This window comes from Anastrepha ludens, chromosome 3, assembly GCF_028408465.1.
Source record: "Anastrepha ludens isolate Willacy chromosome 3, idAnaLude1.1, whole genome shotgun sequence".
Taxonomy (NCBI): domain Eukaryota; kingdom Metazoa; phylum Arthropoda; class Insecta; order Diptera; family Tephritidae; genus Anastrepha; species Anastrepha ludens.
Window position 1 is genome coordinate 79,242,783 of NC_071499.1, and position 25,062 is coordinate 79,267,844.

General features: G+C 37.1%; 2 protein-coding genes across 2 annotated transcripts; one reads left to right on the plus strand and one right to left on the minus strand.

The window, feature by feature from the left end:
* Nucleotides 1-17,567: 17,567 nt before the first annotated feature.
* Nucleotides 17,568-21,629, minus strand: LOC128858261 (protein deltex). Its single transcript, XM_054094395.1, has 7 exons — nucleotides 21,513-21,629; nucleotides 21,058-21,359; nucleotides 20,702-20,988; nucleotides 20,451-20,625; nucleotides 19,215-20,323; nucleotides 18,853-18,995; nucleotides 17,568-18,792 (listed from the first exon to the last, which is right to left on the minus strand). Exons 2-7 carry the CDS (start codon nucleotides 21,233-21,235, stop codon nucleotides 18,492-18,494), a joined length of 2,193 nt encoding a protein of 730 aa, XP_053950370.1. The 5' UTR covers nucleotides 21,236-21,359; nucleotides 21,513-21,629; the 3' UTR covers nucleotides 17,568-18,491.
* A 1,908-nt stretch (nucleotides 21,630-23,537) lies between these two features.
* Nucleotides 23,538-24,976, plus strand: LOC128858265 (60S ribosomal protein L7a). The gene is made up of 4 exons (XM_054094411.1): nucleotides 23,538-23,662; nucleotides 23,805-23,928; nucleotides 23,993-24,363; nucleotides 24,565-24,976. Exons 1-4 carry the CDS (start codon nucleotides 23,648-23,650, stop codon nucleotides 24,868-24,870), a joined length of 816 nt encoding a protein of 271 aa, XP_053950386.1. The 5' UTR covers nucleotides 23,538-23,647; the 3' UTR covers nucleotides 24,871-24,976.
* The last annotated feature ends 86 nt before the right edge of the window (nucleotides 24,977-25,062 follow it).

Here is a 25,062-nt window from a genome sequence, read left to right on the forward strand (position 1 = left end):
TTTGTTTTTGAAGCTATGCTTTATTTGAACTGCAATTGAAATGTATTTATGTATTTTTTTAAGGCACAGTATTTACAACAATTGAGACACGTTTTTTGAGCTATGAGCGCAACCATACAACCGTCGTTATCGAGTTAACACGATGAACTGAACGATGCAATTGAAATTGTCATCACAAAATGGCTTTAGACGCTGTAGTCAATCAGCCCAATCCTATCCCAAATGCATGAAATCAGAAATAAAAATGTGAAATCAATATCGAGCTCGTACTAAAAACAGAATTTACTGCTTAAAGCAAATGACTGGCTAGGCTTGGCGGGAGGAGCGTAAGAAGTGTGAGGCTTATGCATACAGGCTAACCTCCAGAAAAAGTTGTCAGCACAAAAATATTGCTTATCGAAAAATGCCTGACAATGAAATGATAGAAGCAACTAAGCGAGTTTTTTCCTTTATGGTACGCCTAGGCATAAGTGCTTGAATGTCTTTAAAATGAATTATAATGTGCGATATTTAATTGTTGTCATTGGCATTCTTATTCCATGCTACATTTACATGTTGCTTGTTTTATCTCAAATGCAAATCAAAAGATCGATAAACTTTTTTTCCTTCTGGACAGATTAGACATGAAGTAGTTGTCTGCGATACCAAAACGAAAGAAATAGATGAAATAAAGTATGAGACAGAGAAAGAGATACGGATATGAAGTTTTAGAGCTAACTCCAGCCCTATTAAGTGAAACAAGGTGTTTGAATAATAATAAACTTACGCAAGTAGCTGATATCGGGGGTTTAAGGAATGATATCGAGTACGTTTCAAAGTACTATTGATATGACTCCCGTCTTTGTATTTGCTCTGAGTCCCATCAAAATGGAAATTCGTCAACCCTCGTATGGTCTCCCTGCCTCGGAGTAGGCCACAATGGCACCATTAAGGGAGTACTTCACTTCCCAAATCTTGGATAGTTGATCCGAGTGAACACTTTAAAATCGCCCTAAATTAGAAAAGACGATGAGGCGAAATGGTCGCCGTCACCAATTCGACCAGCTTCAGCGATCAGAGTCAGAATCGGGAGGCAAGAGACAACTATCACAGGACGAGAACGTATCCCTCCAGGATTGGTCTACCTGAATCTTCTAGCGAAACAGGCAGGCTCCGTTAATTTTGGGGTTGTCGACAAAGAAAGAGGCGCTCTATTTTTAAAAGACGAATAGTACGGAGCCAAGAATAATAGAATGCAAGATTAAACAGACGCAAAAAGAGGAAGAATAAGTAGAAGAAAGTGGAATAGAATAAATCGTGCACTCATACATTTGTTCCTGCATACATTTGCATACAAAGGTGTGTTTTTTCTGTTCTGACATCACTCAATTGACAAATTCGCCAGGAACAAAAGAGCGATTTTCGGAAGGCGACACCTTCTGTATTCTCTACATCGTGGTATGGAACGGTATTCCTAGACAAGGTAAACGTAATCCTTTATATGTGAAGGGAGAGAAGTTTACGTAGTTAGCTGCATGAAAAACACGCTGCACTTAAGGTATTCGCCAACTGGCAAGTCAAAATTTCTTCAGCAGTACAATTGCATAATTTTGTTAGAAAACCTAACGTTGAGGAAGAAGAAAATGCACAAAGCTTTTTCATACGCTCACCAAATCAGTTTTGACAACCTGGTGAAGACAACCTAGATAGAAACAGGAGTATTGCGCCAATGAAGTAGCCGAGTGAGCTGCGACTGCACATAACATCACAATAAATCTACTCCTGACCTATCTGTAAGGAAGAGACTCTATGTTCATCTATTGCAATCTAACTTTAAAAAAAACTTGTTTTAAAAAAAAACTTGTTTTAGTCAGAGTGAACTCTGAAGCAGTTATACCGTTCCATAAAGATTAGGTATGAGGTATTTAGAAGAGATGTTTGGGAATGAACTTCTGAGTTTGTCAAGCAAGCCTAATAATCGGGTTTTCTGGTAGATGTAAAGTAGACCAAAAATCAATTATTTTCTACATGTGTTGTTTACTTTTTCTACATGCACTTTCAAAATTGCCTTGCATATTTTGATCCATATCCTATCGACACTCAAAAGTTAGAAATAAAAACCATTTTCTTAGATTAGGTTAGGTTAGTCTGGTTGGCAATAAGCCACGCATAGACCTTTTGGCCCCTAGGGATACCAGATGGACACCGACCTCTATAAATACTGGAGGATGTCAGGGCTTTTGGCGAATCTAAGCAGAGCTGGAAGATCCGCTTTTGAGACGTCCTCCAGACCCTCAAACAATGGGGCTCCCAGGCATTTTAAACGCGTTTTTAATAATGCCGGACAAACGCGCAGAATGTGTTCTAAAGTTTCCTCAACATACTTTCTGCACTTCCTGCATTTGTCCATGTTAGCAATCTCTATCTTGTACGCATGTGCAGCCAATAGATTATGATCTGTTAGCATACCTATAATAGTTCTGCAGTCCTTACGCGAGAGCGTGAGTACAAATTGAGTCAGTTTTTTGTCATTAGTTCTACACATAACTTTTGCTGTTTTGCATGTGGGCAAATTAGTCCACCTAGCTTCCACTATTTTTATCATCTAGTTGTCAATTCGTTGTATATTGTATTTAGCCGTTTTGGTATGTCGTTCTCTTGTTCATATGTTAGTCTAACAGCACTTTTGCCATCTCATCTACTATTTCGTTTCCCATAATGCCTTTGTGACCAGGTACTCAATAGATATGAGCCTACTGTTTGCGGCTAGCCTTTCTATGGCCTCCCTGCCCCGTTGAAGGTTTTTGGACTTAATACAATATGAGCTTATTCCTTTTATTGCTGCTGGACTGTCCACGTATATATTGTATTAATTGTAGAGTTATTTCTTGTTCGAGGATAGCTCCGCAGCTTTTCCCACAGCAAAAACTTCCGCTTGAAAAATACTGCTGCGGTCTGGCAGCTTGATAGGCTTTTGAGCAGTAAATGCTCACTCCCACTCCGTCTAAAGATTTAGAGCCGTCTGTATAGATGTGAAAAGTCCTATGGCCAGGCTTCATGCCTTTGTGTCATCCCTCCTCTTCAATTGTAGTGCGAAACCCTCTCTCCCAATTAAAGTACGGAGTCATATAGTCTGTGCAACCTGAACTCCACTTTCCTATTGAGCTGTGACCGAAGGTTCTGCAGGTGAATACCCCCGCAGCCATTAGCCTACTCGCGGATTTCCGCCATAAGACCAATAGGTGCTGAGTATCAGTTTCTTAAAAGCGATATAAAATTATTCTGGACAACAGTTTCCATATTGTTGCAAAAACTTACTGAACATTTTTGAAGGTCGTGCAACTCTCAATATTAATTGAAAATAATGTGCAAACTTGAATATATTTTAAGATTTTTATATGTACGAGTATATTACGTATGTGTGCATTTTTTTTTTTTTGTTTGTGTTTAAGAAAATGATTTTAATTTATCCTTGTTATTTAAATTTGTTTAACAAAACTTTATTCTCGCTCCCAAATAAAGTGAAATCACGTTATATTAAACTTGACGTCACATTGCTTTTTCACCAATACTTGTTTTCCTTTTCTGTGTAAGCAGCATACAAAAAAAAAAAAAGCAATGAAATAAAATCAAAATTTTAAGTTACTATTACAGGGTTAACAAGGACTAATTTTGGTGCGACCGGGAAGCCAAAACTGCCAGATTTTTTGTATTGCTTTTTAGATTGTTTGCTTTTGTTGTCATGCTTGTATATTAGTTAATGCTTCCACCTAACTTGTTGCTATAAATATGTATATAAATTTATGTGATTACACAGGGTAGTCCATTTAATATTTAAAATTCAAACTATGGATGTTTTTGGCTTTGATAGCACAAATAGCATGCGTTATGTTTCGCAAATTTAGTTTAAGGTGCCAATGGGCGGCCTTGCGATTTGACTCCATTAGACTATTTAAGACCATTACGCCAACCTCACAAGAACGAGAACCATGGTTGAGATTTAAGATCGAAGCTACCATTGCAATGGCATTGGTAAATATGTAAGTGCTGAAATTCACGAATATAAAGGTAGGTAAGTAGGTGAAATGGTTGAAGTACCACACTGGCACTCCCCAAGTAGCACTAAAGCGTCGTTTTGATACCATTACGAGACCTACAAGAGGAAGATATCTACAGCCAACCAGAGCTGTTGATGTAATGGAGAAGATTGATGGGATTTAGGTTGGCGCACTGCTTCAGGCTGTCGAAGAAAGGAGCACCCAGTGACCTTAATCGTCTAGCTGCCAAACCCGGACATTTACAGAGGAAGTGCTCAACTGTCTCCTTCTCTGGAAGGTCCCCTCAGCTTCTGCAATTTGGGTTGAATGGTAAACCTAGCTTTTCCGCATGTGCGCTTTTTTGCGCTTTCCTGAGAAAAATTAGTGCAGTTCCCTTTTAACAACTGTCAAGGGGATGCCGATGACTGGGTAGCAGGGCCCTGAGGCTAATTCAGTCCCCTTCCTGGCAAGCTCATCTGCAATTTCAATTCCCTCTATGTTCCTATGTCCTGGAACCCAGATTAGAGATATGCTACCTGTACAGCCAAAAGATTTGATCTCTTCCTTACAGGAGTGCACTAGTTTGGTTTTGCACCATGGCGTCGTTGAAGCCTTGATCGCGGCTTGACTAATGGTAAAATGTTAATATCTCCCTCGGTCCCACGTTCCCTAAACATATTCCATGCCATTGAAAAACACTAGCAGTACTCGGCAGTTCAAAGGGGATAGATAAATTTGCTGATTTAGAGAAAACCTCTTCTCCGACTCCCGATTCCATCTTGGGGCCGTCAGTGAATACAGAGGTGCAAGCTTCAACGCAGATTTTCTCCTCTATTCAATCTTGCCTATTTGGAAAAATTGCCCTAACACGACCCTCAAACTCCAGTTTGCGGATGGAGAGATCTGTCCCAAGCTCGGAAAAATACGGTGTTAACTGCCCAAAAATACTACATGTGCCTTGAGAGATTGCCTCCAAAAGCCCACCTCCTTTAACCTGAATAATAAAGTATTATATATTGAAAAATTTAGTTGGCATATTTTACGGGAAAAGTTACTTAAAATCAAGAATGATAGAATACAAGATTACGTGTATAAGAGAGACGCGTCATCACACTGATGAAAAGCGTGAGAAGAAAGTGAAACGAAGAAATCATAAATTCACTGAGATCGGATTGACGGTACAAAGTGGGCGCCACCTTTATATTCTGTACAGCGTTCAATTATATACCGTTATATAGCGCTTACACCCTTTTTGGATATTTGGCCGATTCTGATGTGGTGTGCGTCTTGATGTTTCTCCACAAATGGAGGCACCTAAAGTTTCAATCCGCTCCGAACGGAAAATAATTTTTTATGAGGAACTGTTCCATGACAGAAATGCACTCAGAGATTTCAAAAACTCTTTTTAAGAACACAGTAAAAATTGATGAATCTTAAAACTTTGTTCAGAAATAGATAATGTGGCTGATTCATTCTCAATACACCCGCCGCAGAAATGAAGTCTAGCGAAAACTTGATAAAACCATGGAAAATTGTACTGAATATTGATCCTCCTACCGAAAGTATAATGCTTATCGCAGCTATATATTGGAACTCTAATATAGATTATGCTCGTGATCAATCCAATGAGCAATTGTGTAGTTCAATTGAAAAAAATGATATTCCTTTTGTAACGCCAAGAATTATTATTTCAAATAATAATTATTGAAAAATATTTATACGTCTTCTGTTTTCTGGTCAAAATTAAACTCCGAACCCTAGATAGACTACCCTGTTCATACGAATATGTATATGTATTTACATATACATACATATTGTATGTATTCCACGCAGTAAGAATTAGAATAGTCTAAAATCACTACTACCTCCTTTCTATCCACTTCATGACTGTCTTCTACTGGTTCATAACGAATGCAAGCTAGCAACGCAGCCGAGGGCAGCATTATAACTCATTGCATAGGGAAGAAGTTAAGCACTCGCCTTGCCTAAAGTAGTCCACAGATGACGAACATGCTCTCGCTCCGCCGCATGTTGACCCTCTATGGGCATGTTGGCGAGCATGTTTGGCAAAAATAAGAAAAAAAATTATTTTTAGTGAACGGCTCGCGCAAATGTTCATCTCTGTGGTGTGGTGCGCGAATATTCCATAAAAAAAAACTCACTCATTTTGTGTTGATGCTTAGGGTGTGCCTGTTGGGGGAATAAAGTGTGCTTGAGCCAGAAATTAATAGTACAGTTAATTGAGTGCCGAAAAAAGAGCTAGCATTATGAATATAATTAAGTATACAATACAAATAAAAAATTTATCATATACAAAAATCTAAAAAAAAAGAGCATGAGAGAAGCTTTAGTGCAGAAATGCAGAACATGCTTCTACTACTGTTAAACCGAGGGACTGGGGTGAAACATCAACTGGTAGAAAAAGGTTTTTTTAATAGCTGTTGCCTCTCGGCAGGCAATAGCAAACCCCTAGGGGAAGTTCTGCCATAAAAAGCTCCTCATAAAAAACCATCTGACTTTCAGAGGTGACAAAACTATTGGTCCCTCCATTTGTGGAAAAAAATCAAGGCTCACGCCAAAAATATGAGTAGACGTTCGGCCAAGTACCCAAACACCAATGGCGTAGGCGCTAATCATACAATATACAATATATGAGTATATATATATGAGTATATACATATGTGAATGCTTTACTGACTTAGACGGAATAACCAAGGTTAAAGGAAAGGAAATGAGAACTCATTCACGCGGCGGCATGACGGTAGACCAAATGCGCTAAATGTGCTCTTTGCAGCACGTGTAGAGCGAAATCCACCATAAGCCATCTAATCCACTTATATAGCAATTGTTAAAATTTTATATTAGTTTGGGGAAAAAGAAATCCATTATTTTCTCAGTAGATGGCTGAAGTGGTCGATATCTCGTTCAAACTATTTAAAGCTTATGCTCGTTGTCAAGTCGACATTTCACAATAAAAAAATTCTTAAGCCGAAAATGCTAGCAAAGTCGATTCCATTCAGTTTTTTTTGCTGTTAAAAAAAATTTCGATAACATCAAAAATTTCGATAAAATCACAGCAATAATCGAAGTTAAGCGGCACGTTAGTAGTCGCAGCATCGCCCAGGAGCTAAAGATCGACCATAAAACAGTTTTAAACCATTTATGTAAACATAATGGATTTCTTTTTCTCCAAACTAATATTATGAACCAAGCGTCGCTTTTTATGATTGCGTGTGCGAAAATGTATTTGACAAATGTAGTGAAATTATTGAGTTTATTGCAAAACACTGGCAAACAAAAATATGTACCTTTCATCTGGCATATGTCATTTGATTTATGTTTTACTGTACTATAAATATGGTATTGTTTTATTTGGCAGGCCTAAGCCTAAGAAATCATTTTTCGTGATCTATTCTAAACCTTATATCGTCATACGACAATAACAGCAAATTGAAAACGATTTGAAACCACACGAAAATTTACCAGTTGTGGTAGTTTGTTTTACCTCTGGGTTTGTACGCGTACAACCCGTTCCAGTATTGACTTGGCAAATGTCACTTCAATCAGTATCAATATATGTATGTAGTATAACTTGGCCGTAAAAAAAGTAGTTAACACATATTACCACATATGTACTTATATATACATACCTACGTAGTGTGCATGTATGCCTGCTCATTAGATATGTTTTTATTTTTAACTTGATTATATGTATGTATATATAATATATTATATATTTATTATTATGGCTCCTCCGCATCAATATATGTAGGACACTAATATGCACAATGAGCAAGAGAGAAATAATTTTGAAAAAAGGTGGTCCTAGCAAAGTACTAGTCTAAAGAAGAAAGGGAAGGAATAAAGCATACATTTTTTAAATGACAAATTTTTTGACAGATGGTTTAATACGAATGTGAGCACGAGAGCAATACAAGCCAGCATGAACGAATACTTTTCTTTCTAAATTAAATCACATTAAAATACTGGTACATTATTCAAAGTATTAAAAATATTGTTCATCATCACAGGCCTACAAATCTGATATATGTATATATATTTTTTTTTATAAGAGACTTACGATTTATCTTTGTGCGCTGAACACGAACTGTCTCTATTATGTCAGGATTTGAGAAAATCGGGCAAAAATCCGTACAAACCTGTTTTTGTGTGCATTTGCCCTTAAACAAAAAAATAAATAAATAATTGGCGCGTACACTTCTGTTAGGTGCTTGGCCGAGCTCCTCCTCCTATTTGTGGTGTGCGTGTTGATGTTGTTCCACAAATGGAGGGACCTACAGTTTCAAGTCGACTCCGAACGGCAGGAGCTTTTTCATGGCAGAAATACACTCGGAGGTTTGCCATTACCTGCCGAGGGGCGACCGCAATTAGAAAAATGTTTTTATTAATTTTGCTTTCACCGAGATTCGAACCAACAATCTCTCTGTGAATTCCGAATGGTGATCACGCACCAACCCATTCGGCTACGTGCATTTGCCCTTACTTTTCGCAAAAACCTGACGTGTTAGAGACTTCAATCTATACCTAAATTAAAGCTTGAGTCTTCTACGATAATAACTATATTTGTAAGTTCCAGGAAATAAATAAATGAACTGTTGTAAATAAGGTCCATTAATTACAATGGGATTTCAAATTATTAAAGTATAATTGTGCTAAGCTCATACAACTCGATACTCAGTGCTTTTTGGTTCGCTCATTATATGTCTGGGGTCAGTTTTTCAAAATTCAAAATTCAATAATACAAGCGCAAAATCAAAAACTTAGAGGTGATGTTTACCACCATTTTGAATTTTGAAAAATTAGCATCGGATTTATAATCAATGGCACCCCAAACATAGCTTTAAGGCAATTTTATATGCTTAGCTCTTAATACTTATAATCTGCAAATCGATCGTAATCACTGAACCTTTAAAGTTTGACCCCATTTTACAGTCAAAGTTGTTACATTTTTTTATTATAGCAGCTATTGCGGTAGGGCCCCTCATAGGCTGGGACGGTTCAGTGCCTTCCCTATAAATTACCATTAATTCATAGAATTTTTCACGCTACTGTATTAGGTACAATGCAGATGACACCTTGCCCACCGTTGTGCAATTGTTGAAACAACAAGTATCTCAAGGGAATCCAGTCGAATAAAAAAAACACAAATATGTAATCACTCAAAAAACCTTAGTCACACCAAAAATGGTCATGTCGCACTGTCACGTCCTAAATATGTCCTTGTATTGTGGTGGGCTGCTGAGTTATGCGTAGCGATGACGTCATTGCTTCATCAGAAGAAGTCGCCAATTGGCCATATACGAATATGAATGTGCATATACTGCAAACGCATTTTTTTTATAGCATTATCCGTACATACATATACATATATGTACATACATACGAGTATGTAGTTCAACATTGCGTTCAAAATACTTTATTTCATTGCGGCAGTTATTCATGAGAGTTGACAGGTATGCTATACATACATACATAAATACTAGGGACGTCAATTTTTAGGATTTTTCGGATCCCGGTATTTTCGTGATCTTATTTTGTAATACCGAAATTAAGGGGTTGTATACAGTTAGAAATCTGAAAAATAAGCGAATTTTCCAGCATTTTCTCTGAGAACACTCTTAAATTTATTGGTCTAAAAATTTATCCACATATTATGTTATCTTTTAACTGTATTTTAAGATTTAGTATTAGTAAAAATATTTATTTGGAAAGGAGCTACAGCTGATCTCCAGGAGCTCCTCTCAAAAAAGACGTTTTGCGGTGACCACTATATCTCTAAACTGGATCCTCTGAAATTAAAAAACCAAACAAATTTCGTTAAAATAATGTCAAATCTAGTAATTAATCGAAGCAATAAGCAAAATAAATTTTTTTGACACAATGGCGGTTTCTCAAAAACAAAAAATCGATTTTTGACCAAAATTTCGGCCCTAAATTGTTTATAAAAAAATACTTATCGGTGAGAAGAAATCTTCGATTAATTACTAAAAAATATATTTAAGAAGCACGTGTTAAAATTTGAGACTAATCGGTTTAGCTGTTTTCGAGTAATGTTGGTCACTGACTTTGAAAACACCATTTTGAGAAAAACGCGTTTAAAGTTTGCCTTGTACAGGGTGGGCCAAATGGGACCTACTAATGTTAAGCACAAATAACTTTTTTATTTTTTGTCATATTTTTTTTTCTCTTTTTGTAGGTTATAATTGAATTGTTGGAAATTTATTATGGAACCCTACCGCAAGACCACCAACAACGATTACAATACGCTATTCGTTTTACACAATTAGCCACACAAATTGATTTTTTAAATAATAAAACTGTACATTGTGAGCCTCTGAAAATCCAAGGGCAACACACCAACATCAGTTGCGCCCATCTAAATGTACTGTCTGGTGCGGTGTTATGGCCACTTATCGGTCCATATTTCTTCGAAAATGAGGATGAAACGCCGGAATCGATTTCAGGAGCTTCTTACGGAACATTTATTGAAAACTTTTTGCGGCCAATGGCGGAGCAGTATCCTAATTTGTGGTTTCAACAAAATGGAGCAACTGCGCATACTACTAGGCAAACTATGAACCTGCTGCGTGCAATTTTTGGCGAACGTCTGATTTCCAAAAATTCAGATTTCCCTTGGCCACCTCGTTCGCCAGATTTGACTGAGCCCGACTTCTTTTTTAAAAGACAAAGGGTATCTTAATAAACCAGAGACTATTAGAGAACTGAAGCAAAATATTCGAGACGAAATACTGAGCCTTCAACCAGAAACATTATGTGGTGTAATGGAAAACGCGTTAAAAAGCGCCAATCTTTGTATCGAGAAAAATGGTGGCCATTTGTCTGATGTAATATTTCATACATAATTTCCATAAAATATATTCAATGTATAAAAACAATTAACTAAAATAAATGATTATCGCAAAAGTTATTTGTGTGTAACATTAGTAGGTCTTATTTGGCCCACCCTATACTTTCAAGCACTCTGAAACGCCTTTTCAAATTTGCGTGTAACTTCGAAAATATTCACCGGAACGATATTAAATTTTCTGTGTGTGTTCTTAAATATATGTACATTAAGAAAATAAAATAAAAGAATCGATTTTTTTTAAATTATATCTGTATATAACCCCTTAAACGAAATATATAATTTGCTGTATTTCAAATTTATTAGCGATTTTTTTTAGATTCAATTACTGCTAGTATCCCCGGTCGAAACTTCGACCAATAGTAACTCTCACTATAAGTAGTAAGTTTAATATTGTACAATTTTATTTAACCTATATAATATTAATTTTTCTTTTAATTTTTCTTTTTTCAAAGCCTTATAACGATAAACAAAAATTGATTTGATATTACTGTTGATTCAGTTATTTTGTATACACAACATGAGATATAAGCTTAACTGCAAGAACTTTCGGTACCTTAGCATAAAGCAATATGAAGTTTTCAGTTCACGGCGCTACATCCCCTTTTCCAATACCTACCGCTTTTCACCATAAGTACGGTATATAAAATTTATGCATTCGGTATTTATCGCTGCCTTCACAGAAGAAATAGTGTTATGAGGATGCTTATTGGTTTCATGCCCAACTACGCCCCATACGTAGCAATCCAGGGGATTAAAGTCTGGGTTGTTAGGCGGCCGTAAGTTCTGCGTTATGTGGTCAGGGATATTTTAATCCTCAATCATTGAATCCTGCGTCGCCATCGTTTTGTGTGAAAGATGCATGGGCTGTCAATCCAAGGTTTCACTACTGTCTCTATAACATCGATATATGCAGCAGAATTCAATCGAAATCCTTGAATAAAAAAGTGTGGAGGCATGATATGTTCTTTGTTGCTCACAACACCTAAAAACATAACAACAGGAGCCAACATGAAAATAGCCATCAGTCACTCTGTTCATTTCTGTGCTTGGTCTTTTAGGCTTGGTAAAAATTTATTTCGTCGGAAGAAAACCTTAGTTTTGTTTAAAAGGCATTTTCATCGGATAACTTGCTCTTCTCGTGTTTGCTTATACCGAAGATCTTCGTGGATAACCCTACCCATAAGCCCCTTCTTTGATTTTGAAGGGTCCTCTTCAATGATTGTTTGTACTTGTTGAATAAATTCTGATCAAACAACTGACTTTTTATTAACCCCGAAGTTTGTGAGTTATGCCAGTTAAATAAGATCGATAACTTTGTTGTTGCTTTCGCATGCACAAATTTTGCAAAGTTAATCGACCATAAAGATAGTGAGCGGGGAAATAGTGAATAGATGAAGAGGCCTATAGAAAAACGGTATTCCAAACGCTCCCCCCGCATCCCCTTGTCCATTACCTACCACTTTTCACTTTCAAACGGTATTGCAAACGCTTACCCCAATGTTGCAAATAAAGCTTTTCCTTTCTCAAAAAAGGGGATTTTTGTGATGGAAGCTTCATTAACCGATGTATAAAAATTATGCGCAACAATGCCGGGAACCCCGGGATTGACATTTCTACTGCATCCGTATACATGTCTACACACATATATGTATCGTACACCATTTATAGATGGAAACAACCCGAAAAAGTGACAACACTAAGATCGCACCGTTGATGGGAATGATAATTATATTGCTGTTGCAACTCCAACTACCTCGTTCATCCTTCCATTTTAGGTTAAAGCAACTTTGTCACAAGGAAAAATCAAAAGTGCATTTACACATACACCTGTATTGAAAAATTTCGCTAAAATGCAAGCATAACGCTGGTTGAATAAATTCCAAAACTTAATTTACGAAAATGGGCCTAGCGATAAAGCTTCCTAAATGTTTTAAATGGTGTTACAAAATTAGTAAAGTATGCAATTTTTATCTAAGTTGAATTTTTTAAATTATATTTTAAACAGCATTTCACTTTGCTAACAGTAAATCTTTGGCATATCATGGCGCAATTAGAAGGTGGCGTAAGAAGAGTCATACAGACGACTTATGATGAGTGCAAAGTGTATTTTGTTTTACATATGTTTTTTTATAGAGAGGAGGTGTAGAATTTTAAAGAAATCTTTTCCTTTTTGTGCACTAGAAAGAGAATAATTTTAGGCAAAAATCAAAAGAGGCAAGGGTGCATTTGCGAAGTGTATGGAGAAGGTGTCAAAGGCGAGTATACACGGAAATGGTTTGCAAGGTTCAAAAATGGCGACTTTGACGTAGATGACACGTCCCGCAGCGGAAAGCATTCTGAATTCGATTAAAAACGTCTCACATCACTTTTGAAGGAGAACGGTCGCCAAACCAGTCGTGAATTGGCGCAAAAAAATGAACTGCAATCATAAACCGATTCTCAATCACCTTCATTCAATGGGATTTACCCAAAAATTGTGAGACTGGATTCCTCATGAGCACAACGAAAAAAACAAAGAAAGTCGCCTTGAAATTGCTTCTCAGCATCTCGCTCGTACCGAGTCGTCACGGGAGGTGAGATTTGGTGCGTATAGATCAATATGAAGCAGAGAAAGGAGTGAGAGGATCCAGGAGATAATGAATGCATCCAAGCCGAATCTTCATCCAAAGAAGGTTATGATATGTTTGGTGTGACTGGGAGAACATGATGCACTGGAATATGCTCGAAAATATGCAACGGTCAACAAGGAGCTCTACATTGTCCAGCTACACCGCATGAGTAAGGCTATTCGACTGAAAATACCTGATTGATATAGTCAAACCATACTCCTTCACTGGAACGACAGGCCCCCTGTTGCACAAGTCGTCAAAGTCGCACTTAAGAGCCCGAATGGGAGGTCCTTCAACATCGGCCGTATTCTTCGGACCTTGCACCGCCCTATTACCTTCTTTTCCGCTCCCTATCAAACCATATGAAGGGCGTTGCCTTCGATAACAAAGATATCCTTAAAAACTGGCTCAACAACTTCTTTGACACCAGACCAGACAATTTTTGGCGGAACAGCATCAACCAATTGGTTAAGTGGGGGAAAGAGGTTGTAAACAGCAACGGCGAATATAAAATTGATTAACTTATTGATAAAATTATTGTTTTTTGTTTAAATAAAAGTCTTCGGTATAAACGCTATCTATTAATATTTTGTAAAAACCATTCATGTACTCACATGGAGAAGGGTTTTTGGTCATTATCTTTCATAAAAAGCCACCGAAATAGCATACTCTCCTCAGCAAATGGTAGCATCACTTCTTAAAGTATGTCCTTGTATATAAATTTGTCCATTTCATTGGTTATGAGTTGAATAGGTATTACTATACCAAGAGAAACATCCCCAAATCATTACGTTGCCGCCACCGTGCTTCACTGTTTATTTTTTTGTGAACCGCTGTGAGAACTTTTGTGCTTTAGGACATCCGACATTTCATCCACCATAATTTCCAAATAAATATATTTGTTTTTTCATCGCTCTAAAGTATATTATACCATTTTTTCATCCTCCTCATCCTATTTTTGAGTAAAATGGTCTTCATATACTACCTTCTTCTTCTTCATTGGCGCGTATCCGTTTACGGCCGAGTTTAACAAAGCGCGCCAGTAATTTCTTTCTCGTGCTAAACGGCGCCAGTTGGACACACTAAGTGAAGCAAAGTGCTTCTCCACCTGATCTTTCCAGCTGGTACCGCATCGAATACTTTCAGAACCGGAGCGTTTGTACCCTTTCGGATGACATGACCTAGTTAGCGTAGCCGCTGCATCTTTATTCGCTGCGCTATGTCTATGTCGTCGTAAAGCTCCTACAGCTCATCGTTCCATCGCCTGCGATATTCGCCGTTGCCAACGTGCAAAGGTCCAAAAATCTTCCGCAGAATTTTTCTCTCTCAAACACTCCAAACGTCGCTTCATCGGATGTTGCCATCGTCCACGCTTCTGTGCCATAAGTTAGGACGGGCATGAGCCTTGGAGAATGTTAGTTTTGCCGATACGCGAGCGCGCTGACTGTTTGTTTGACGGCAGGAGGTACTTCGTTTTGCCCTCGTTCACCACCAGACCCATTCGCTTGGCCTCTTTATCCGCGGTTGTTAAGGCCGATGATGTCAATAATTGTGCGCTCTTATAAAAAATTGTGCCTGAGTCATTAATTTCTGCGGCTCGCGCGATCTTTTCCAGTTAAAAAAGCCAAACGATAGCTAGTCACCCTGTCTGAAACCTCGTTTGGTATAAAACGGCTCGAAGACGTACATCCCAATTCTGTCGACGCTGCTGATATTGAGCAGCGCCATTTTGCATAGCCACACTAATCCTTTGGTCGTGTGTATGTCGATTATCCTTTCATGGGTATTTTCCAAGACTTGACGTATTGTGAATATCTGATCTATTGTACACTTTCCAGGTCTAAAGCCACACTGATAAGATCCAATCAGTTGGTTAATGGTGGCCCTTAGCTTTTCACACAATATGCTCTTTAAAACATTATATATCGCCTTATTTAGAAGACTAATCCCACGTGAATTGCCACAAATTGCAGAATATAACATATACAGGATATACGGGTTTACGGTTATTTAAAGGTTTGACATTTACGAAATGGGACGCTATACGCTTGAACAAAATTGGGAAATATTGAAAACCTCTTTTCAAAGTGGTGAGTCTTCTTCTTCTTTTTTGATTTTCACATCGGTGGGTACGTCAATAAGCAAAATTGTCTGATTTGGGGGTCAGAAAATCCACACGTTACTGTAGAGAAGCAAATGCATCCATAACGAGTCACTGTTTGGTGCGGTTTTTGGTCTGGCGGCATCATCGGGATGACATGGACAACATTTGGTTTCAACAGGACGGTGCAACTTGTCACACTGCCAAATTTACACTCGAACTTTTGGCTACCGTTTTTGAAAACCGAATAATCAGCCGAAATTCCGATATCAATTGGCCGCCTCGGAGCTGTGATTTAAGCCCGTTGGGCTATTTTTTGTGGGGAGCCGTTAAGGACAAATGCTATGCGAACCATCCAGAGACGATTGATGCATTGAAACACGAAATCGAAGTTGCCATTCATGAAATTGGAGCCCAAACAATCGAAAATGTGCTTAAAAATTGGGTTGATCGAATGGCCTACTGTAAAGCCAGTCGTGGCAGTCATTTGAACGATATTATTTTTCATTCATAAATGACAATGTTCAATCTTCACAATAAAGGAAAAAGTTTTAAAAAATATTGATTAGGTTTTTTTTTATAGCCGATTCAAAAAACAAATTTTACATGGCCCACCCTATATATATACATATATTAATTTAATTTGCCATATTTGCGCTTGTATTTAATTTCCCATAAATTTTACACTTTCTAACCGATTTGAGCGCTATTAGACTTCTTATTTTCGTTATGTATTTGATATTAACTATTATTTTTTACAAAATTTCTCAGCGAAAAAAAAAGATTGAAATCTTACAATTATCGAAAAAACTGTAAAATGCCATTTTTTAATTTAAATACGTGCAACTCAAAAAGTACTATTCCGATTCCAATAATAGGTTAGTAAGGGTTTTCCAATAACTGGTGTTATTGGTGAATGTATTGCGCTATAGAGAGATGATTAACGATTTTTTATGGCCGGAATTAGTGGGTACTGATCTGGACAACGTTTATTTTCAACAAGACGGCGCTACGTGATCACAATTGGCCACCGAGATCTTGTGATTTAACGCCTTACGACTTTTTTCTTTGGGGCCACGTGAAAGAGAAGGTCTACGCCAACAGCCAAGGGTCGATTCAAGACTTCAAAGATGGAATTCGTGAGGCTATCGAGGGCATAGGGTAGCCACTTTGCAATTCGGTTATGAAAAATTTCATGAAAAGGATATTGTCCTGTAAGCGTGGTCGTGGTGGTCATTTGCCTGATGTTATTTTCCGCTATTAACGGCATTCCTTCCTCTTTATAATGAAATAAGCATCCGATCATTTATATTAAAAAATAGCATTTTTCTTTGAATATCAAAATAACACCTCTGTTTGGAAAACCCTATATTATTGAGTTTTCTGGAGTTTTTGGCAATAGCTGCAAGAAGATCCATAAAGCAGATTTTTTTCCTCTATTTCGAAATCGCCTCTTTGAAAAAGCAAATGGAAATTAGTCTAAAACACACCTTATTAAGAAAATATTTGTAGACTAGTATTATTGGCAAAAAACAAGACAAAATTAATTTTTCAAGTTCTATCCTTAAAAAATGCTTAGATTCTTTTTAAAATTAGCGGTTGTTGATTTTTATTTATATTCATAAAAAGGGAATGCAAAAATGTTTCTTAACTCAAACAATAATTTCATGTGCATAAAATTAAACTTAACTTAAAATTTAAAAATTAAAATAGTTCAAATTCTAATTATAAACTAAATTAAAAGCCCACGTTATGCGATTATTTTTTTAGTAAAAATAAAATACATATTCAGCAGCGGCACATGGAAATTTCAATAAAACTAACTAATCAGTTCCACTTACGATCATGTTCCTACACATTTAGGTATTATTAAAACATGCAAATGATTTATTTATTTATTAATATAACGAAACACTTCTTAACTATATTAGTAAAAAAAACCGATAAAATCGTGCCGTAAAAAATCACAAATATATATATTTTTCTTTACATCTACACAGGAGAAGGTTCTTAACATCTAAGAGATTCACATAGCTTATATTTTATGAAAAAAAACCTTTTCTAATTAAAAAGAAATTTTATTCGTTTGGCAATACTTGAGATAAGCGACAGCGACTTTTTAGGTTAGGATATAATCAAATGGAAGTATTTTTGAGCAAAGATTCATCTGCACAGTTGCTCTTTACTAAAAGTTTGCCGCTATCGCACCCTAAATAAATATTGTAGAGAATGTAATATGTTTTGTAACAGTTGCCTCAACATTATGAGTGTTTCTTTATCTAATGTTAATTCATTGTAAGACTATCTAAGGTGGCACACAATATTGATTAACTTGCTTAATGCTATTTATTTTTATTGCCTACATTCAATGGAAGAACGCAAATCCGTTGCACCTCATATATATATATTTAAAATATCTATGTATGTGTATAGTATGCAAAAATTGCCACAATGTCGCAACGAAGGAATTATAAATTGCTTAGTAGTGAATAATGAACAAATATGATAAAAAAAATACTATTTGAGCTAAATAAAATGTGTTAATGGCAATAAAATTACCTATAAATACAAAGTAAAATGGAAGAACATTCAAGGAAGTCTCATCAATTTGTTAAATCTACACTTTTAAAGCTTATGAAAATATGTATATATGTATGCTGTAATTCAGCACGCATTGCCTTTAGAATTTACAGGTGCCGCAACATAAAAGACACTTGGTTGTTTATTGTTCGAGCCACTCAAACACAATTTACTTTGAAACACTTTCAAATTGCACACTTTAACATAATAATAACAGTAAAATTTCATATCTCATGGATATATGAAATATGCTATAATGCGGTAGGCATTTCTTATATGATTCAAACTGGCGTATATTAATCTGTAACACCCAAGTGTACTAACTGTTGCATGCAACGTTGTAAATACGTTGGATCTGGGAACATATTGAATTGTGTTTTGTGATCAACACTATTCCAAATTACAACATCTTCACGGCCTGTGGTTACCGAACGGCCAATTGAAAACAGTAGGCGCCTGTCAAAGGCAATTTTCAGGAAGCGCAATACTTTGCGACCAAGCGGGCAGTCGGGTAGGTAGCAGACACGCGGGAATCCTACAGCGAAGAAAGCTCTACCTGGATGTGGGTGCTCTTCGGTTTGTACGCCAGATGCAATACTGCAAAATATTTTAGTTTAGTAATCGCTGTGACAACTTAAAAAATAGGTTACTCATTACTCGTAAACTATTTGTATGGTATTTTGACCGTCATGTCCCGGTAAACTTTTGCTAATAATGCTCCACGACATAGTTCCATTCGGTTGATTACCAACTTTCTCGCCGTAAACGATGCCACACACTGGACACTCGATAAAAAGATTCTGAAAAGCAAAAAATATTCAAGATGATTTTTTACGTTTAATTGAATTGAATGGGAAAAATTGTTTTCTCTAGACTTTATACAGTGCAGACAGTTATGATCGACAAGTTCTAATTACACATCTAAAATCAAATTGTGTATATGGCAGCATTTATAAAGATGTTTGTATGAAAAGATATTCCAGAGAGTGCTTTCAATCTCTGGTTATTGCTGATCTTACCTTGCTCATTTCACCTTGCTGCGCTATGATCATGCCATTGAGACATTGTAAATGCATTAAATGCTGACAGCGAGTTAACGCAATGGTGGGATTTTGCGCGTTTTGCACCAGCTCTTCCATGCACATCGGACACGGCTGAGCGTTAGGCCACACTGGTGGCTCTGCGACCCTAACAAATCGTGAAATCATATCGCTCGCTGGATCCACACCCACAATGGAGCCAGCAATAGCCGACTGTTGCGCTGACGATACGAGCTGCTGCTGAGATTGATGATGAGTGTTGTGAAGCGTTGCTACTACTGTAACAGAACCGCCGGCAGTTCCAACAGAAGGTGGTAAATTTAGAGAACTCGCATGATGTGGAAGAGGTGGAGGTGCCGGTGCACGCTCACCCAGAGAGGAAGGTGGCAACGATGGTATAAATACCTCATCACTACCCAATGAACAGTCAAGCAGGTCGTTTACAGATATGGCGAAATTGCGACTGCGCAGACTTTCTTTGCTTTCATGCGATAGATATGTGGAAACTGTGTCAACACTTGGGCGCCGAGTCGATTTCATGCTATTTGTGTCCGTGTCTGAAGCTCGTGTGCGTGAACGCGACCGATGCGAACCCAAACGACTGCTACGCTGAGACTGTAAGGAACCATCCGAACAACGACTGTGATGGCTCTTCATTGACGCTGTTAATGTAGTTTTCGGATGCGTAAACTGCATGCCCAAATGATTTGCTGATGGAGCAATGGACTGTCCAGATTGTGCCGCACTGCTATTGTTGTTCATATTCGGACTGGCGCTTTTTGTGCTACTTCCAAATATGTTCAGATTGTTGAGAATGTGCCGCAAATTGGTAGTGGAAATTTCTCCATTCTTTTTGTGTGATTTGCTGCGATGTTGTGAATGCATATGCGCAGAAGATGTTTGCAGGTGGGGGTGGCTATGGTGGTGTAGTTGCGGTAGTTGCTGCTGGTGGTGGCCATGTGGAATATGTTGACTGGACATCGCTGCCATTGGAGGCAACGGCTGAGCCTGCCGACTTGAATGAGGCAACGATGTCGTGGGAAGTCCATTGTTATGCGATGTAAGGCGCTGCTGTAGCTGTTTCGCATCTATTATTATGGCAGAAGTTTTAGTTAAAGTATTAATGGTTTTTGTAAAAAAATCATTATAGAAATTTGATATAGCAATATAACAAATAGTAAATTTTGATGTTATTCCAAAATACTAAAAAATTACCATTTAACTTTTGTTGCTCTTGTGGCGTTAATTTTACCAATGGGTAAGGCGCTTGCTGTGAACGACGAATGCTACGTATTGGTCCATTCGGCTGACGAATTTGTGTTAAATTACAAAAATTAATGATGTATGGTGAACTAAACCTTGTTTTGCAAAGATCCAATCGTTGTTCTCCCTAAGAAATTTAATATAAATTATTAATGATTATGAACCATAATAAACAAATTTCAAAACTTTTAGCAAAGGCTTACCTTCGACCAAGCATCTTCGATTATACACTGCAAATGCATATTGAAAGGGTGCCAATCTCCAGGACCTGCACTGCCTAACCGCTCCCATTTTGTGCCCTTACCTGGAGGGGAACTGGGTGCATAGAACATACGCCGTACACTAATGGTAGAAAATCCTGAATCTTCTTCCAACTCTTGTGTCATGGTTCGTATATTCACATAATATTGCTCGAGTTGTGGATCGGCATCACTCAAAAGCACACGAGTTAGCTTCTTAGCATGCGCACGTTCCAAGTGTTGAGAGACATCTAAGCGATGCCAATAAAAAATTTTGCTAATTCTTCACTTAAAATTTTTTGTTTTCCATATTTTATTACCTGGGCTATAAGGTAACCATTTGCTATTACCAGACTCGTATTCCCACACGACCACGGCATGGGTGGTCGCGCCTGCATTTGAACTTCCTCCATTTCCACAAACACCACTTCCAACGCCTACATTACCTCCACCAGTTCCTCCTCCTCCACCCACACCAATGCAACCATGACCTGCCATTAGCGCAAGGTAGTCGCACAAAGCCGTAATGTCTACTTCCTCTGTTTCACCGCTGCATAATCATAACTATGACCAACGTCTTAAATAGTATGTACGTAGCATGATCGCTTATACATTCGGACTTCTTGATCCCAAATCACACACAGAATTTCGATCACAAAATAAACACGAAAATTAAAAATGGTGGCACTGCATTAAGTTGCAACAAAAAACTATTTACTCCTAGCTATTTACTCAGAATACTGTTTATATAAATTCAAACTTTTAATACACCTACTTTTTTAAATAATATTAAACTCTTCTTACAAAAATGTATTTATATTTTAAATAGCATTTTCGTAATGCAAATCAGTAGACAATCAAAGTAAATCAAGTGATCCTAATTAAAATTATACGAAAGCTATGAAGGAGAGAGTAAGGAGAGAGCAAAGAAACAGTCTGTCAAAGTGATCAAAAACTGATGATTAGCGCCATCTATTAGTCATATTTGCTTTACTGGATAAAACTAAAGGGTATTCTTGTTATGCGGGCACTTCCATTAAAAAGGTCTTATCAAATGTTATAAAAACCAAGGTGCAAATGAGAATTTCCTTATATAAGAAATTAAGGTAGTAGACCGGTGTAACGACCGAAATTTCGACGTTTTTCATGAATCTTTTTTAAAAAGAAAATGAAGTTTGAAGTATATAAAAAAATTTTTTTTAAGTTAATTTTATATTAACTTGTTTAAAATTTTTGACGTCAAAGTGGAGTCTTTAAAAAAAAGATGAGTTGGTTCGGGGGGACACACAGCCTTCCAAAGTTATCTGAAATAAAAAATTCAAAGAGGCTATTATTCTGTAGACTTTATTTTAGGTCCCGAACCTAAAACATACATAAAAATTAAAAAAAAATAAAAAATGGCGGACTTGTGAAAAAAGTTCTCAAAATCTAATTTTTTTCTCCATAAATGGTTAAAATTAAATAGTTTATTATTAAAAAATTAAATGTTTTAAAGGTCCAGAATCTAGATATGTGTGTCTGGAATAACGGGTTAAATTTTTAGCCCATTCGGTTGAATAATTTTGAGTCAGTGATTCCCCGAAATTTCGAAAACATGGTTCTGAGAAAAACCCGTTTAAAGTTTCAGAGCAGCTGCTGCTGGCGTGTCACACGCTTTCATACACTCTCTCTTATTTGAGCTGTAACTTTCAAAATAATTAAAATTTCTATCTGAAACTTTTATAGTATATTTTTAAGATGTTTTTCTTCCGAAAAATGTAAAAAAAAATTAAGTTTTTTGAACCCGTCACACCGGGCTGCTACCTTAATGACATAACTATTTTGAACAAAATAATAAATTTATCGCCTTGCAAAATATTTCTATAATTTCTATATTCTTGAATAAATCTATATACATATTGATATACGTTTTTGATACCAGAATGACAATTATACTTGATTTTTTGTATTGATTTCTTCTCTTACTTTCCCGCTACATACCTACCGTATTTTTTTTCAGATTTATATGAGTAGTTCCATTGAACAACAAGCCTGTTTATACTCAATAACACGTTTTTAAAAATTCTCTTTGAACACATAGGGATCCCAAAGATTGAGAGTTGCATTGTTTAAATTTGTCTTGCCCATCGCATGGGTGTAAAAATCGGAGCCATCACCCTTCTGCATACTACCTAAACGCCTATACCTATATTCTTAAAATAAAAATGGCAGTTGTCGAGTCCCTCCACAAAATAGTGGATGTTAACATAATGCGGTCTGTCTCAGTTCACGATTCAGTCATATTCTGTAATAGCATTTACACTAGAAACCATATCGTTCCAAATTCGATCTGAGACTGATAGTGCCTAGAACGGGATTGGACGGAAACTCAACTGTTACTTGATAATATTTATTTGACCGCAAGCTTACCGTAATCACCACTATGAGAAGCCTATCGAAATCCTGAAACAGATATTTTTTGACACGGTAGAGAATAACCTTGAACGTTATTTTACTTATTACTAGTCAATATTTCGAACGAGAAGGTGTCAAAATTATTCAGAGTTCTCTAGATACTTCCAACCGCAATAATTCATCAAAATACTGCGTATAATATTATTCTATATTGTATTACATGACATTATTTCATATAATTTGAAAAATATCAATTAATATTATACTGATTTAATTTAAGCGCATATAGTTTTTTAAGTATTTTATTCATGCGCTACCTACAAACGCGCCTTAATTCATTCGCCGGAAGATGCCGCTGCAGAAAATTTCATTTTGACATTTCATTGACACTGTTGCGGTTTCCGCTATTACGATTCCTTTACCTTTTTGACAAGCGGACGAAGAAGCAGCTCTTGTTTCGAGTTGCTATTAAAATCTGCTTTTTTCTATTACATCGCGTTTTAAAAACAACCCAAAATGGTGGTGAAGAAGGTAAATAAGTGTTTAAATGCGGCTACGTCCTCGTGTATGTGAAATTATATTGACTAAAATTCCTTAGAACTTTTGAGTGCAAGTGTTTATATCCGTATTGCCATATAGCATAAGTGTATTAACCGACTTATTCTTCTTATAGCCCAGACCAAAGAAGAAGCCAGTTACTAAGAAGGTTGCGCCAGCTCCATTGGCCGTCAAGAAACCTGTGGTGAAGAAAGTTGTAAACCAACTCTTCGAAAAGCGTCCCAAAAACTTTGGCATCGGTGAGTGTTCCTATTATCGTATATTATTCGGCCCTTGTAAATAATTAATTTCCACTTTCTACAGGTCAGAATGTCCAGCCCAAACGTGACTTGTCTCGTTTCGTGAAATGGCCCAAATACATTCGTATTCAGCGACAAAAGGCTGTTTTGCAAAAACGCTTGAAGGTGCCACCTCCAATTCATCAATTTACTCAAACATTGGATAAAACCACTGCTGTAAAAATGTTCAAACTTTTGGAGAAGTACCGCCCAGAATCGGCCTTGGCCAAAAAGCAACGTTTGAAGAAGATTGCTGAAGCTAAAGCTAAGGGTAAGGAAGTACAGCCCAAGAAGAAGCCCACTTTCGTGCGTTCTGGTACAAACACTGTGACCAAGCTGGTTGAACAGAAGAAGGCTCAACTAGTCGTTATCGCTCATGATGTTGACCCCTTGGAGGTGAGTACTTAAAACAAATCAGTTGTCCAAAGGTTTTCTAAATGATGTTAACTTGAATTTCTTCAACTGAAGCTATTGAGCCTTGTGCCCAATAGCTGGCTGTTGAAATATGACATACTGATACTCGTATATCGTTATGATCACTGAACTAATTAATTTTGAACTTTTATAATAAAAAGATTTAATAATTGGTTATTGCAGCTGGTTCTGTTCCTTCCCGCACTTTGCCGCAAAATGGGTGTGCCTTATTGCATTGTTAAAGGCAAGGCACGTCTGGGTTTGTTGGTGCGCCGTAAAACATGCACAGCATTGGCACTGACAAACGTTGAAGCCAACGATAAGGCGAACTTTGCCAAGATCCTGGAGGCCGTCAAGACCAACTACAATGACCGTCAAGATGAGATCCGCAAACACTGGGGCGGTGGTATTCTGGGCTCCAAGAGTTTGGCTCGCATCGCTAAATTGGAGCGCGCCAAGGCGCGTGAATTGGCACAAAAACAAGGCTAAACAGCTGGTGGGTGTATCAGTTAATTATTTTATAATATAATGGGATCTTGTCAAGCAGCGAAAGGTTAATGACAAAATAAATAAAATAGATTGTACTGAACTTCCATGACACTGTTTTAATGTAAAAGTATTAAATACGATATAGTAAATTTGTGTAATTTTGTGAGGTGAAGCCTTGGATGAATATTTCCT